Raw genomic sequence first — 15657 nt, 5'->3', positions numbered from 1 at the left:
AATACAGTCACTGTGAGATGAACTTGACTTAGTGAGTCTTTACCTCTATAAAAGAAATGTATTAGCTTTGAAAACTTGGCAAAGAACTTGAATCATTTGAACAATTGATTTTTTTTTCATTCTTATATTAAATGATCCATCTGAAACTACTGCAGTGTTTATTCCTTACTACCTTTGTACATATATTACTTGGAAAAAAACAATGAATTTTCCTAGAAAGATCAACTGTCATATCTTTTGTTTAACAGATGGAAAGTGGAAAAGTTACAAATGAAAGATGAAACCTGCAGGACTTCTTCCCTATACAAGTCCACTAACAAGGCAGGAGTCTTACACAGGAAAACCTTTGTCAGGAAATTTTACTGAAGTTGAGCACAATTATAAGAGCTGTGGTGGCGTAGTGGTTAGAATGCAGTACCGCATGCTATTCTGCTGCCTGCTGGCTGCCTGCAATTTGGCAGTTTGATTCTCACAGACTCAGGGTTGACTCAGCCTTCCATCCTTCTGAGGTCGGTAAAATGAGGATCCAGATTGTTGGGGGCAGAATGCTGACTCTGTAAACTACTGCAAAGGACTATGAAGCGGTATGTAAGTCTATTGCTATTTCCACCTAAGCCACAACATTGACCCTACTGTTAGGTAATGCAGACTGTGGACATCTCAGACTCTGGCTCTCTCTAACCTTCCATCTGTCAAACAAATTATAACTAATCCTACTTACCAATTGATTGCAGATGCTCCTCGGTGGCGAGGAAGGATTGAGGGATGGTAAATAATAGAGCCATACTTTGGACTGTTGATAACCTCCATTGGAATGAACTGTGTGCAGAATGGAAGGACATTCAATTCTGCTCCGACTGAGTTATAGGCTTCAAGAACTTCCTGGATAGGCTTGCCTTTAACTCTCCACCTTGGGAATTTGAACACTGGAGTTCCATCCCTTTCGGCAGCTGAGGCTGGAAAACAAAAGGCTTGTCAGCATTTTTCTTGATTTCAGAACTAAAATATAGAACTCAGCATGGAGTTTAAATGACTGTCATAAAAATATGTGTTGTAGCCAATTAATGAATTTGTGTGGGCGTCTATGTGTGTTTTGTGTGTTGACTCCAGACGATTGCCTGAACAAATTTCTGCAGCTTTTTTGGCAAGGTTTTTCAGAAGAGGTTTGCCATTACTTAACTTACAACCACAGCTGGGGACCAACATTTCTACTGCTGAACAAGGTGGTTGCTTAGTGAGTCATACCCGATTTTACAACTTTTTTTGCCATGGTTATATTAAGTGAATCACTTCAGTTTAGGGGTGTCATGACCCAGGGTGGGATACAAAAGCAACAAAGTCACAAAAACCAGTGAAGTCCCTTTAATTCCTTCAACTTGACTTTAAAGGTCCAATTATCATTGACCGGAGAAAAAATTCCCCCACAAACAGTTTCAAAAAGGAAGAACTTCCATTCAAACCCAAAATACATATAAATTATAAAGAGAAAAAAAACAACACAAACCACACTGAAGAATTAATGAGACAAGGCAGGATAAGGGCTTGAAGATGTCCACAGTTATCGAAATACACACACTGGGAAAGATTCCACAACTCAGATAAGAACTGACAGACTAGAAATATTTTCAAGCTTCGCTTCCAGCACTGGCCCATGCGCGGTTTATCCTTTTAAACAGTCCTCCCAGCTGCAGCCCATGAAGCGGGCAGAGGGTTTGTCATGTTTGGGGAGCTGGGTCAGAACAAGTGGCTTTTACTCTCGGATATCTAAGCCACATGGGTTCAGGCATGGTTGAGGTGAGAACATGAAGTAGAACATAAGAAAAGTACAATTGATTCTGCATTCAAATGCTGCCTGGTCCATACAGTAGCCATTAAAGATTATCCACTTACCCAAAGGATCTGCTTTTCCATTTTTGTCTGGGACTGTGAATACTCCAACTACTTTGTGACCTTCTTTTTGCAAATGCTTGTAGACTTCTTGTCCAAACAGACTCTGGCCTATTAAAGCTAGCTTTAGTTTATTTTGATAGTAGTCCTATGTTCAAAAGCAAAACAAATTTGGTTAAAATATAATCATTCCTTTCCAGTTACAGAATAACAGAGTTAAAAGGGACCTTATAGGTCATCTAGTCCAGGGACCTCCAACCTTGGCAACTTTAAGCCTGACGGACTTCAACTCCCAGAATTCACCAGCCAGCAAGCTGTTGAAGTCTGCCAGGCTTAAAGTTGCCAAGGTTGGAGGTCCCGGATCTAGTCCAACCCCCTGATCAAACTGGAGACCCTATACCATTTCTGACAAGTGGCTATGCAATTATTGTTTCTTTTATTTTTCTTATACGTATCCATGTATTCATAACTATGTTTTTACTTATACCTATTATCTTGTACGCAATTGACAAACCAAATAAAATAAATAAAAAAATAAACAACAACAAAGCTGGAACTCAGGTCCCTAATCATAAATGAGCTCTTACCTTGTGGGGTAGTTTGTGTTTGCTTCTCCTGACGCTGATTTCATTATGCTTCTCTTCTTATTAGCCACTAATAAAGCAACATTTCTTTTGCTTTATGAATTTTAATGAGGCTGATAACTATCCTAATAGTACAGTGTGGACTAAATTAAAGGGCAACTATTAGTGAATTTCTATGCCACCAATGATTCCCCCCCCTCAATCTGAGCTGGAGAGGAAGCAAGTCCAAACAAATGCTAGAGTAGTGTTTTTCAAACTTAGCAACTTTAGGATATGTGGATTTCAATTCCCAGAATTCCTAAGCCTGAATTCTGGGAGATGAAGTCCACACATCTTAAAACTACCAAGTTTGAAAACCACTGTGCTCAAGCAATGGCGTTTGTCATTTGCTTTATTGCTTTAGTGACCTTCCTGCCTTGAAATAACTTCTATCCATGTCTACCAGACAAGTTGCACCAAGAACCTGCCTGTCAGATCCACACGACAACAATGCCACAGTCCAAAGTAGCCAATAGGAACTGGACAGATCTCAGCCAATTACATTATCAGCACATCTGCAGATTGTGCATGCAGGAAGGATGAAGATGATGAAAGGCACAATTTCCACATTGGGTCAAAAAAGAAACCTAGTTCAACTTAGCCTTGGGCCAAGGATGAGGGAAAGGCAACGGGTATGTCCTTAAAGGATGACTCATCTTAGTGCCAGAGTTGTGGGGAGGTACAGATTCAACCAAGACCTCCTGTTTTTGCTTTGTGGACTTATTTCTGGCCAATGACCATCCGTTCATTCAGAGAAAGAGAAATTAGGGGTTTTTTTCCGTTTGGGACAGGAATCCCCAAACTTGGCAACTTTAAGACTTGTGGACTTCAACTCCTAGAATTCCTCAGCCAGCTATGCCAGTTGGAGAATTCTGGGAGTTAAAGTCCACAAATCTTAAAGTTGCCAAGTTTGGAGACCTCTGGTTTGGGACTTGCAAATCATGGTTTATATCTTTAGATGCTATTCATATGAACATAGCAGTGATAGTTTTTCAAGAAACTATAGACTTAGAATAACTTTGTCATTTTAAATGTACACTGGCATACATTAAAATGAAATTTAATTGCATTTAGCTCTCAAAGGGTCACTACCTCCAATATACACTACATAAAATGATAAAAATATAAATAAATTTAAGAAATAATCAATTTATAATTAAAACAATCACTGGCCTAGCCCACTATGGGAATACAATCAAAGAGGGCGTTTTGTTTATGAAAATAAAATCAATATAACAAAACTACTGTGTACAAACCAAACCCGAAAGCCCTTTATTCCACTGCATGCGTATACAAATGAATATATAAAGAAATGGCAAGGCATCTAGTCAGGAATCTAAATGGATCTGGATGTGGGCCATATTTAATTTCCTTGCTGTCAATAAGGCAATCCACAAGAGGGGGAAAAAAAGCAAACTAAGACTTTTTCTTTTAGACAGAAGTCTTCAGACTTTAGCTCAAGGGTTTATTCTGTGATTCTTGGAAGTGGATTTCCAGTGCATAGCTAAACATACATAATTTTGGCTGCAATACATGGCTGCTTGCAAGAATCTTTATGTGGTTAAAGCATAAGACATGTGATCACTTCCACGTCTACTGCCTGTTCTGCTTCCAGCTGTAAAGCTCGTAAAGTCTATCCAGAGGCAACTTGCTGTCGTCAGTCATTCATTCTCATAGTTAACATTGCTGATGCAATCCAGGGAGCTCATATGAAGCCTTCTTACTATATTTGTTCCTTAATGTGCATTTTTGTTTTTATTTAGGAGATTGGCAATTCACTAAACATATGTGTTGTCAAGCACATATGCAACCCCACCTCCAATAAAGCAAAAGATAATTGGTTGAGTTTGTGAATTTGCACACAGAATTTGAAGCAATCTAGTAAGAAAAGGATTAAAGGGACTTTCAGTGCAAATCCTGCAGAAGTACATTTAGGGTATTAGTCCTGTTTAGTACAATTGAATTTTCTGTGACAATAACATGCTGTATGGCTATGTCTCCAGAAGAAATAGTGCTGGTAGAATTTCATCTCTCATGCACACACAATATTTAAAACATTTGGATTAAAGTGTTTTCTTGCAAAAAAAAAAACCTTGGAAAATGCTCAGGCTCCAAATAAAATGTTTTAACATGCTAAAGTAAAATAGTTATTCCAGAACAGTTAACTGTACAACCTGTTAAAAACCAGTAAAATATTATATAATCTTTCCCATTTTGGAAACAGATTCATAATTCCAAATCAGAAGGGGTCAGGATAGTGTGGAATTTGCAGATTTTCAGTCCCGAGTGCTTTCTAGGGCCTCAAATTGCAGAAGGTGGGGAATTACGGTATTAGAAAGGAAGATTTAACTATGAAACGTAGTTGGCTGATATTTGAACTGATCTCTTTCATGCGAGCCTACCATACAAGGCTGATGTGAAGGACGCTGTGCAATCTGAAGAAGAATGGTGGCATACAATGTGAGAAATAGTTTAAGGTCAACACAAAATGACTAGTTGGATATGAAATGCAACATCTCCAGATCTAAAGCAGGAATTCTTCTGAACATCTCAGGAATTATGACACATGTATCAGTCTGAAAGGAATGGATTACTACTTGCTGCATGCACTTGCAAGTGTGCATACATAGACACACACACACACAGAGAGGAAAAAATCCGACCATCCCATCTTTCCCAGGGAGCCCAATGTAATGCCATTTATCCCATGGATGGATTATCCTACACAGTCATGACGCTGAGCTATTTTTTCAGACTGACAGTATCCTACATAAGCAGAAACTTTTGGGCAAGCCTTTGGAAGAACACCAGCATCCAAATTGTGCTGAATTTCTTCTTTGTTAAAACAACAGCAAGAAGCCAAACAAAACACTGTCTGTTCACATTACAACAGTTCTCCTGCCTCACCTCCCATCCTTTTTTCTTTCCAACCTCTCTGGCGAACCAAATTCTGCCTCAAATCCTGACGCGCGTCTGTCCCAGAAACCCAATTTTGAGAAACATCTGCCCGCCCTCCAGCCGGGTAGGTAGCAAAGGGCAGAGAGGAGGGGAGGAAGGCGAGGGAGGAAGAGGAGTGGACAGCATCCTTCTTTTCTGTCCTTCAGACCGAAGCCCCTGTCCACGTCCCCACCTTCCTACTCACCCTGGCTGTGGTCGAAAATTTCCTAAGCAAGTGGTTGCTTTTGGAAAGCATTTTGCGGGAGAGCAGCTCCGAGGACCGGCCGCTCGCTTGCCCCAGCAGGCACGATCGGTCACCTGAAGAGGGAGCGCAAATCCTGAGCCGAAAGGCTGGTCTAGCAAGGGACGCAGCGGCGGCAGCAGCAGCAGCAGCAGAAGCAGGAGCGTCTCGTCTGATGCAACCCAAGCGGGATGCCTTTGGCTCCGAGCCAGAGAAAAGCGAGCTTGACGGGGGCGCGCAAGAGCGCGAGGGAGGTGGGGGATTCAGCAGCGGAGGCGCGCTTGGTGGCGGGCAGGCCTTTCTCCTTAAAACCCCCTGAATCTGAAACGAAGGGCGGGGAAAACTCCTGCTTGTCTGAACGCAGTCTTTTTAGAGCTGGCAGGCTGCCTCCGAATCTGGGTTAGGTTTGGGTGGGGATGAATCATGGTTGTTACCTGACAGATCAGATTTTCAACAGGTGCAGATTTTACCAAGAAAGGGTAATGGTTTAGCTGCAATCTTGTTTGCCTACTTCTGCCTTTCCAAGCTAGCATCCTCTTATTATGATAGACCACCCTTCCCATTTTCTTCATCCATTGGATCAGGCTGGCTGGGTGTGCAAATGACATCCAGTTGCGTGCAAAGGACACCCATCTGGAGCACAGCATGTGGGCAATGCTAAGCCCTGGCTTTTCTTGCAGGAGAGAATGAGCTGCAATGGATTTGCATAGCGCAGATTACAGATGGGAAAGATCTTACTGTTCTGCTCAAATTTCTTATATCTGGTTCCAGCTATGACAAAAGGAAGAAGTCAAGACAGTCAGGAGTTAATTAGGGAGAATCTGGTTATCATCAATATGTTCTCTCTGTTACAAGGAGTTTTGAAGAAATGTGTAGATGTCACCTTGGTGTCTCTTTTGGTGATTATTTGAGAAATCACAGAGGATATGCTTACTGCCAGAGGACTGGAGAAGGGCAGGTGTTACTCCTGCCTTCAAAACAGAGGGAAAAAGTAGTAGTTTGCTTGGTCTTGATAGGAACAGTCAATTAAACAAACTGATGAGATTGCTTCCAGTTTGGATCCAAAACGTTCCATACAATTCCTGCCTAAGTTTGTCCTCTATTCTGCACAGGAGGGTATAGATTCCAATGGAATTCCATACCAATTAATTAAATACATAAATATCAGACCTATCCAAGGGCACCAAGTAGCCCTGTTTCTTCAAAAAAAAAAAAAACAACCCACATACTTTGAAAAGCAATCTCCTCCTTTAGCAACTGTGTAAAAAACAAAGGTCATAAGTCGGTTTTTTTTTCAGTGCCATTGTTAACTTGTAGTAGTCAATGAATGAATGGTTGGAAATCAAGGACAACCTGCATCATACAATATGTCTGGAATATACCAACTTGGAGAAAGCTGGGAATATTACAAGACATGGTTGTATTCCACTGGAGAACATTTTTTTAGACCTACAGTGAATGCTAAATTTTGTTTGTCTACTTTGTAACACAATTTCTCATTTATCTTCTGACAATCTACTATAATAGTAATTTTCTCACCATTGGGAAAAACCTTTTAAGCAAGTTTTCACAGGCAGCTTGTTTTTCTTGTTTCAGTTCTAATTTATTTTTTTTTCTTTTGCTCTACTGTACTTGGATTATATGACAAAGAATGATACACACTTCCCCCCCATTGTGGCAGGTTGTTATTATTTGATGTTTGCTATTATCTAGATTATACTTGGATTAAAAACCACATTAAACTTAGTTTCATGCCAAATTATTTTCATTATTTTAAACTTCTACTGCATGCTAACATTCTGCCTTTCTTTATATATTGAATTGTATTGCCCATCTTTGGATTTTATTGCAAGAAAGGGTCTTAATAACAAATAAAGATTCATTTACACTGTTTAATATCAGATGCTTGAACATTATTTTATAAAGAAAAGCAAACTATAAACATTGTTTAGAAAAGTTAACTACCTCAAAGAATTCCAGAATCCCTAGTTCTGTTAATTAAAAGGTGTGGTGCAGCTATTCTACTTTTATTTCTTAAACTATATGTATGTGCATTTGTTCCTAAGGGAAAAAAATTCCAGGAAAAGCAGTAATAATTTTAGGCGAATGATTGGTTTTTTAGATATCACTAAAAATGCTTTGTTTCAAAGTCCAATTTAAAACTTCATTTGGAATTAAGGCTAAGTCATCCACCATAGTCATTGTCTCCCCCTTTAAAATAGGCAACACGTGACACATACATACAGTTGTGGTCACCATTTTGGCCGTTTTATACTGGTGATATTCTCCTTAAAGACAACACGTGTCCCCTCTTGAGGAATAAACTAGTTATTATATTTTTTCCTCGGCTACTGCAAGCTGATGCATTAAACTTTTCCTAACTTTTCAACAACTACACTATAAATTTTCTCAGATTCATATATTTCATGCTGTAGAAGAGAAATTTAACCTGCACATTCATGCTCAGCATCAGGTTTCACTGCCCTTCCTAAATTAGTTACCTTGGCTATCTTATGCTCTTTTGATATTATTTAAATTGTGTTTTTATATGCTGCATCTCTCTGATTAGAGCAGGGGGGTCAAATTGGATTTCTTCAAGGGCTGGATCAGGATTATAGTTTTCCTCTGTGGGCCGGCTTGGGGGGCGGGGAGACGGGACGGACGCCTCCTGAAATAACCTGCTAGCCAAACAGGGCATGGGGGGGGCTCGCATGGCCTCCCTGTGCCCCATTTTGGCTGCCAGAGGCACCGTAGGCCAATCCTTTGCTGTTTCCAGGCCAGTCCCGTGGGCCAGATTGAAGCATCCCATGGGATGGATCCAGCCTACAGGCCTTGAGTTTGGCACCCCTGATTTAGAGGCACTACTGTGAAATGGGCAAATTATGCCAATTAAAAAAAAAAGGATGTGGGTGGTACAATAAGGCCTATACCATAGCAAAGGGGTCTCCAACCCCAGGCTGTGGCCCAGTGCTGGGTTGTGAGCAGTTCAGAACCGGGCCGCAGAAGCAGTAGGTGCGCATGTGTGTATGCAGATCCCCACTTGTGTGATGGCAGGCAGATGTTTCCATCACTTGCACAAATGGACCTGTGTGTAAGCCCGCACAGTTGCTGCTGCTTGTGTGGAACCATTCCCTGTGTCCCCTTGCCCCTCCCCCCAGTCCTCAAAGCCAGAAAGGTTGGGGAACTCTGCCATAGCAATCTCTGTATCTGTTTAAAGGATATTTCGTACAAATAGCTATGGGAGCACTACAGTAGTGGACTTATTGCTCATTGTCATTTGCATTTTCAGTCAAAATTTTGCCAAATACCTTTCCGATCAAATCCCCCTATAACAGGGGTATCAAACTTGATTTCCTTGAGGGCGGTATCAGGGTTATATTTGATTTTGGGGGGGGCGTGGCCAGGGGGGGCATGGCTAGCTCAACATCACTCGTGTCAGGGGCACCTGTGGTGGCCAAGTACTAAATCAGGACTTTCCTCAGCCATCCCTCACTCTCATTATAATCTCCTTCCTTCCCTTTCCTCTTCCTTCTCCTTTCTTCTTCCTTCCCCTCTTTCCTTCTTTTTCCTTCCTTGCGCTCTTCCCATCTTCCCTTCCTTTTCTTTTCTTTCCTCTTTCCCTTTTTCCTTTCCTGTCCCTTCCTGCATGCTCAAATGCAAAAGGGGAAACATTTCTCCTCTTGTTTTGTTTTTGTTGGTTTTGCTAGCCCTCTGACAGTGAAAATGGAGCCCAGGGAGGCTGTTTTTGGCCACGACAGCCTCCTGCAGCCCTCTGCCAGAGAGAACAGAGCCCTCCCGACTATGGCCCTCCCTAGTTCTGTTTTAGCTGGCAGAGACACTGTGGGCCGGTCCTTTGCTGTTTCCAGGGTGGCCCTGTGGGATGCCCACAGGCCAAATCCGGTCCATGGGCCTTGAGTTTGACACCCCACCCTATAACTTTTGCATTCATTCTGTTTTGCAACAACAGCATAATTCTTCCAATCGTCAGGCATAAATGCAGTTTTATATATGTGAAAACTCCATTTCATAAGCATTCATTCATATTTTAGTACTTTTTCAGGACTAGCATTACCATTTTTCAACATTGGCACAGCTTCTCATCATTTTTTTTCTGGGCCACTAACATTTTAAGCACATGTTCCATTTAATGCCTTTGACATATCACTTTCCCTACCAAACAAATCATTTGTAGTCAACTGTATCAAGTATTTATTTGGTAAAGGTTTGAGGACTCAAAGAGGGAAATCACCATCATTAAGATCTAGTCAAGGTTTGGCTTTTGTTATCTTTCTCCAATATTACATTGTTTGCCAATATACAGGATATAATAGCTGAGAATTCTGAATTGTTGCTTAATGCACCAGGAGAGAATTGACCTCGTGTTTCATCAGGCACGAACCCTGTATTATAAACTGGCCCCATTTATACGGAACTGCATATTTTAGACCGGGTTGACTATTAGTAACAAGAACCACAACCTTTTCCTTTAGGCCAGGAACGAATGTTACAATATAATCAAAAGTCACAAGATTCGCTATTTGTGTGTAAAAGCTATGTATTGAACAATACCGCCCTCTACCCGCCACCTAAGTAATCACAGCCACCCTTTTTACAGATTATCGACGCCTCATCCGCCAGGAGCCGCTATCGAAAAGCGCGCCACGCGCTCTCCGTTCAGCTTCCTTTAATCCCCTTCTTTAAATTTGAGAACTACATTGCCCAATAGGCCTTGCGGGCGTGGCAGGAAATCCCGTGTTTGTAGTAGGAGCGGTGCTCCTGTTGCCGCCGCCGCCACCACTGTGGGTCCGTTATGGCGCTGGAGACCCTCTCGGCGGATTGGGAATTCGACCGCGTTGACGACGGCTCTCAGAGTAAGAGGTGGGGTGGGGAAGGCCTGCAGCGGGAACCTTGGCTCCGAATCAGGGCAAACCAAGGGAGAGGTTGCGGAGGGGGGGGGCTTGCAATGGTGCTCCGGCTCTTCTTGGGAGAATGACCAAGCTCTCTCCGTGGAAAGGTTTTCCGCCCACCCGCGTCCCGCCGAATGAATGGGTCTTTCCTCCGGGATTAATTTAACTCTTTCCTCCCGGACCGAAAGAAGGAGCTTAGTTTGCGTCCAGAGCTTGTCCATTGTCTGCGGTGTGGGGTGGAGTGGGGCAAAAGGACGTTCTTTCGTCCATCCGTTTCTTCCCAGTCAAGGTGGCTGATGTGTGTGTGTGTTAAAAAGATAGTTTGGGTCCCTTACACAAAGTTCACACTCTGCTTTGCCTAAAGATGAAACCCCGTGTCAAACCCCCAGATATGCAACAGACACACACACAGGACTTCTTGTCCGAAGCAGGAAAGTTCGTGGTTAAAAAGTTGTTGTGAAATCTTATTCCTCTTTCAAGTGAATTATGGAAGATAGCACACACTGCCCCGTTTGTGTTATTCGGTCCTTGCGTTAGTCCTTATTCGGTCCTTACATTATTGTAAGGGCCCAATCCCCCCCACTAAACTATTAAAAATGAATAATTTTAATGGTATTTTGAAATGGAAATGCAGACCCTAATTTCTGTAGATGATTATTAACATGTTTGAGGGCAAAATTTAAGATTGAGAACATGGCAAATATTTGTAGATTTTGTTTTTTTGCTAACATGCCTTCAAATGATTGACCTTTGTAATTGATTTAAAGCACTTTTGTTCAACAGTAAACTATGGAGTTTTTTTTATGGGGATTAATTAAGAATAGAATAGAATTCTTCATTGGCCAAGTGTGATTGGACACACAAGGAATTTGTCTTGATGCAATCTGGAGGAATGGTCCCATAACTGCATTTACCTATCTAAAAGTGCTCAAGTTTGAAAGAAATGTAAGATAATAATTACGGAGAACCATGAATATAAGGGATGCCTAATTTGGATTGAAAGGAGTATAATTTGTGCCTCTTGAATATATATCAGTATTATACTGAATATGATTGAGATTTTCCCCTATGCAGGACTGATAATGCATAGGATGAGAATAAAAAATTTCTTTATTTCTACTGCATTTTTATAAATGAGGTTAGGAGTCTAATCTGTTTTAGTGGTAGTGAATGATGAAGTAAGAAGTAGTTCAGATGAATACTGAGTAAAAGAGCAATATCTCCATAGCATATTTCATTAATTCCAAGATAATTTTCTCTAGCAATAATGTAACAGGGTATAATGTCTATTGTAATCAATTTATGACTATGATTCAGTCCAAAATTTCTGTTGTTAAATGAAACATTTGTTAAGTGAGTTTTGCCCCATTTTACGACCCTTCTGGCCACAGTTGTTAAGTGAATCACTACAGTTGTTAAGTTAGTGTCATGGTTGTTAAGTGAATCTGGCTTCCCGATTGGCTTTGCTTGTCAGAAGGTTGCAAAAGGTGTATCACGTGACCCTGGACACTGCAGCCATAAACATGAGTCTGTTGCCAAGCATCTGAATTTTGATCATGTGACCATGGGGATGCTGCAAAGGTCATAAGTGTGAAAAATGGTCTTAGCTCACTTTCTTCAGTGCTGTTGTAACTTTGGTCACTAAATGAACTGTTGTAAGTTGAGGACTACCTGTATAACTTATAAGAACTAAATGTTAGTCTTCTGCTGCTATGATGGTAGAATGTTTTTCCTGTACAGGCCCTTCCCTCTTCCCAGTTGAGATTATGTTTTCTTCCCTCTTTGACAGCAATTTCCCTGCTGATAGGACTTTACTTCCTCTTTGCTTTCTGTTGGCTTCTGATTCACTTGATTGTTCCAGAATAGTTTAGTTTATTTTTGTTTTATTTTTGGCAATTGGCAGATATTCTCCATATTTTACATATTCTTTTGGGGATAGAGACAATATTCTTGCAGCTGAGCTCTGCTTTAGCTGAAATATGAAGTCATGCTGAAATAAGAGACTTGGTATATGCATCTCTCTCCTTAATTTGTAGAAACTGGGACTTGGCAGTCTGTTTCATTTATATTTTGGAACTTTTTTACAGATATGCATGAACTGCAGATGTTAACATGGTGTGATGACTCAGAGTATATCAGAAATATAACAAAACCCAAAACGTAACTAAAAATCCTTTAATGCCTTCAACTTGGCTTCACTGTTTAATTGTTCACAGTGGAGGAGTAAACTATTTTCAAAATAACATTTCAAAGGAAAGAAACCCAGTTCAAATTCAAAGAGGCGATAACAAAGTAAAAACCAAAAACAAACTGCATTGAATAAAGTTCCACGACAGACCAGGATAGATAATTGCCAACTTCAGGAAGAGTCCATTGGAAGAACACCAACCAAGATAAACCTTCTTTAGGAATAAAACACTAATTTGTCTCTAGCGTCTGTTAGCATACAGGTCCAAACTTTTATGCAGGTCTCACACCTGCAACCCATGAAGAGGATCATGGCCCTCATCTCCTGAGTAGACCATGTCTTTCTCTTATCCTTTCCTCCCTGCGTGCCCTAGGATGGATAGGGGATGGGCCTGGGTCCTCCTCTGACTGCTCAGCCGGCCTCTACCCTTTCCCAGTCTCCTCCACCACCTCTGGAGCCTCACTTCCACTCCCTGTTGGCTGTTCCTCCTCTTCCTCAGAGACAGTCTCCACCAGGGGCATGACACATGATATGAATATTAATTGGAATATATACCATTCTTGGAAATGTTCTGTACACTTGCATATGTTTTAAATTATGCATAAAATACATATTTTGTCACTTACAAAATATTTAATTACAAAACTATCTTATCAAATATATTGCATAATAGTTACCTAGAAAATGTCCTAATATAATGAATTTATTTGAGTAGTTTTGTCTTTGCATTGACATTTGGTTATAACTTGCTTTGCCAAAAGGAGAATAGAATGTGCATTTACATCTCTAACTCACTTGTATATTGTTGCTGAAATCATAAAGCAGCTGAGTCTTTTAAAATCCAGTCTGGTTGGTTGAAGGCACTAAAAGGAATTGAAAGTGATTTATTGTAAGCAACCATGTTTAGTAGTGTGTAAAAAGAAAAACAGCTTCCTGTTTTGCATGTTGTACTTCCAGTTCATTGGTTAAACATTTAAATAAAGAATGTTTATTTATACTACTACAAAACTGCAACATGCAAGTACCTTCTTACAGATTGATAATGAGGTTCATAGTTCATGCATTCCCAGCCTGTGCCCTTCAGTTGGTTGGAATATCAGTGTAAAACTTGTAAAACAATGTAACCCATCAATGTAAAACTGCTTTAGGGAGACTTCACTGGATCTTTAGTGTGTGAAATCTGTTTCATAAATCTTCCTGCAACAAATTCCATTATCAAAACAGCAGAATGACTGATTTGTGGTGAAATATTTTTTGCTACAATATTAAAATTATTATTATATATCCTTGATTAATAACAGATTGGGAGCACAAAACCTCTGTGAAGAAAATGGAAGAGGGGATTTTGAGTGATTTTTAAAAAATAAACAAGTGATTGCTTGAATATATGTAGGTAAATTTTGTGATTCCAAGCTTAATCAGTGTATTTCCAAATATTATAATGAAAATACTGTTTACTCGTAGAAATCCACGCTGAAGTGCAGTTAAAGAACTATGGGAAATTCCTTGAAGCATATACTTCCCAGCTAAAGAGAATTGAAGATGCATTGGATGATTCCATTGGAGATGTTTGGGACTTCAATCTTGACCCCATTGCATTAAATGTATGTGTAAGCCTTATGTGCCTATGTCATTTTACTCAAGCTTCTTACTATTCAATTACACACTGTACTTGCACAGAATTTTATAAAGCGATCAGACATTCAGAGCCACTTTCCCCAGCCTATTGCCCTATTTATGTTAGATTTTCCTCCTAGTTCCCCTTCTGGTACAGGCTGAAAATTCTGTTGATTAATCTAACATCACTGAAGAGGGAATACCTACGTGCTGATCTTTTGAATAATTACATTGAGAGCCATCTGTCTAGAACCACCTTCTGTTGAATAATTAATATTTAACTGCCGCCATGCACTTTGTTGTAGGCTACTTTGGCTTCAGGCCATCATTAGAAGCATTTGTAGTTTTCCCCATGCTATTTGGTGTATTTGTTCATAGTTCAACTATTCGTTTGTTATGCATGCACCAAAATATTCTAGTTGGGGGAAAATCCTTTTATGTATGTATATGTTCATTTTTCCTATGCCTCTGGTAAGATAGCATTTTAACTCATTAAATAAACTTCTAGAAGTAAGGTATAACATTTCCACCCCATTCCAATATTTATATTTCAAGTTTTTGTCTATTGTTGCTATTTAGCTTGTGACAACCACAAACAGTGACAACTGTTTAATAGTTTTAGAATGAAATTTGTAAAGGATCTCTTGGCTGTCCGGTATGATACTTGTTTCCTCAGAGTATAATACAGGGATTGTCCTATGTAATTGCAGTTTGGATTAAGCTTCCTGTTTCATTTAGCTCAGGGCTGAACTTGCGGCCCATGGGCTAGATGTGTCACGCACTGGCCAAACACACACCTGGTTTAGTGAAGGGGAAAAAAGTTCCGATATGTCATGTGATGACACTGTGACGATGTATGCTTGACACCCCTGATTTAGCTAAAACAATCATGTTCTAAATCTCTGATTTTCCCTTAAATTATTTGTGTTTTTGCTTAATTTTAGCTTTTGCCTTATGAACAGTCTTCCTTACTTGAACTCATAAAGACAGAAAACAAGGTATGTGGCTCAGTGTCAAAAACGCATTACAAACATATCGCATTGTTGCTTTTTGTGCTTTGCAAAATATATCTTTTGTTTATAAGTTTTAAATCATTTTACCTTGCCTTTCACTAGAAATATTTCCAGAGCTGCTTGCCAAAAATCAGTAATAAACAAGATATTCTCTGCTCCCAGGTTTATAATCTAAAAGCTGTGACAAAGAGATAAGGATCAGTTTCAGGAAGTCCCCAGTTCTTAAAGTTGAAATGTCCATTTT

The 15657-nt window shown here is 40.1% G+C and overlaps 2 protein-coding genes across 5 annotated transcripts in view; one reads left to right on the top strand and one right to left on the bottom strand.

The window, feature by feature from the left end:
• Window positions 1-5931, bottom strand: part of ALDH1L2 (aldehyde dehydrogenase 1 family member L2) — a 31332-nt gene extending 25401 nt beyond the window's left edge. Inside the window, exons 1-3 of the mRNA XM_026695110.2 lie at window positions 5653-5931; window positions 1891-2035; window positions 722-956 (exon numbers count right to left, since the gene is read on the bottom strand). Coding sequence (XP_026550895.1) covers window positions 722-956; window positions 1891-2035; window positions 5653-5703 — 431 coding nt within the window. The 5' untranslated portion in view covers window positions 5704-5931. The remainder of the gene's footprint in view (window positions 1-721; window positions 957-1890; window positions 2036-5652) is intronic.
• Window positions 5932-10446: 4515 nt separating this feature from the next.
• The window catches only part of WASHC4 (WASH complex subunit 4), a 37728-nt gene continuing 32517 nt past the window's right edge, over window positions 10447-15657 (top strand). For all 4 annotated transcript variants that reach the window (XM_087934882.1, XM_026695121.2, XM_087934881.1 and 1 more), the window contains exons 1-3: window positions 10447-10559; window positions 14248-14387; window positions 15345-15398. In XM_087934882.1, the coding sequence (XP_087791008.1) occupies window positions 10499-10559; window positions 14248-14387; window positions 15345-15398 (255 nt within the window). In that variant the 5' untranslated portion in view covers window positions 10447-10498. The remainder of the gene's footprint in view (window positions 10560-14247; window positions 14388-15344; window positions 15399-15657) is intronic.

The sequence above is a fragment of the Pseudonaja textilis genome, chromosome 5 (genome assembly GCF_049901715.1).
Source record: "Pseudonaja textilis isolate UNSWEBS1 chromosome 5, rPseTex1.2, whole genome shotgun sequence".
Classification (NCBI taxonomy): Eukaryota; Metazoa; Chordata; class Lepidosauria; order Squamata; family Elapidae; genus Pseudonaja; species Pseudonaja textilis.
The sequence above is the reverse complement of the archived record's forward strand: the minus strand, read 5'-3'. Positions and strand labels throughout refer to the sequence as shown.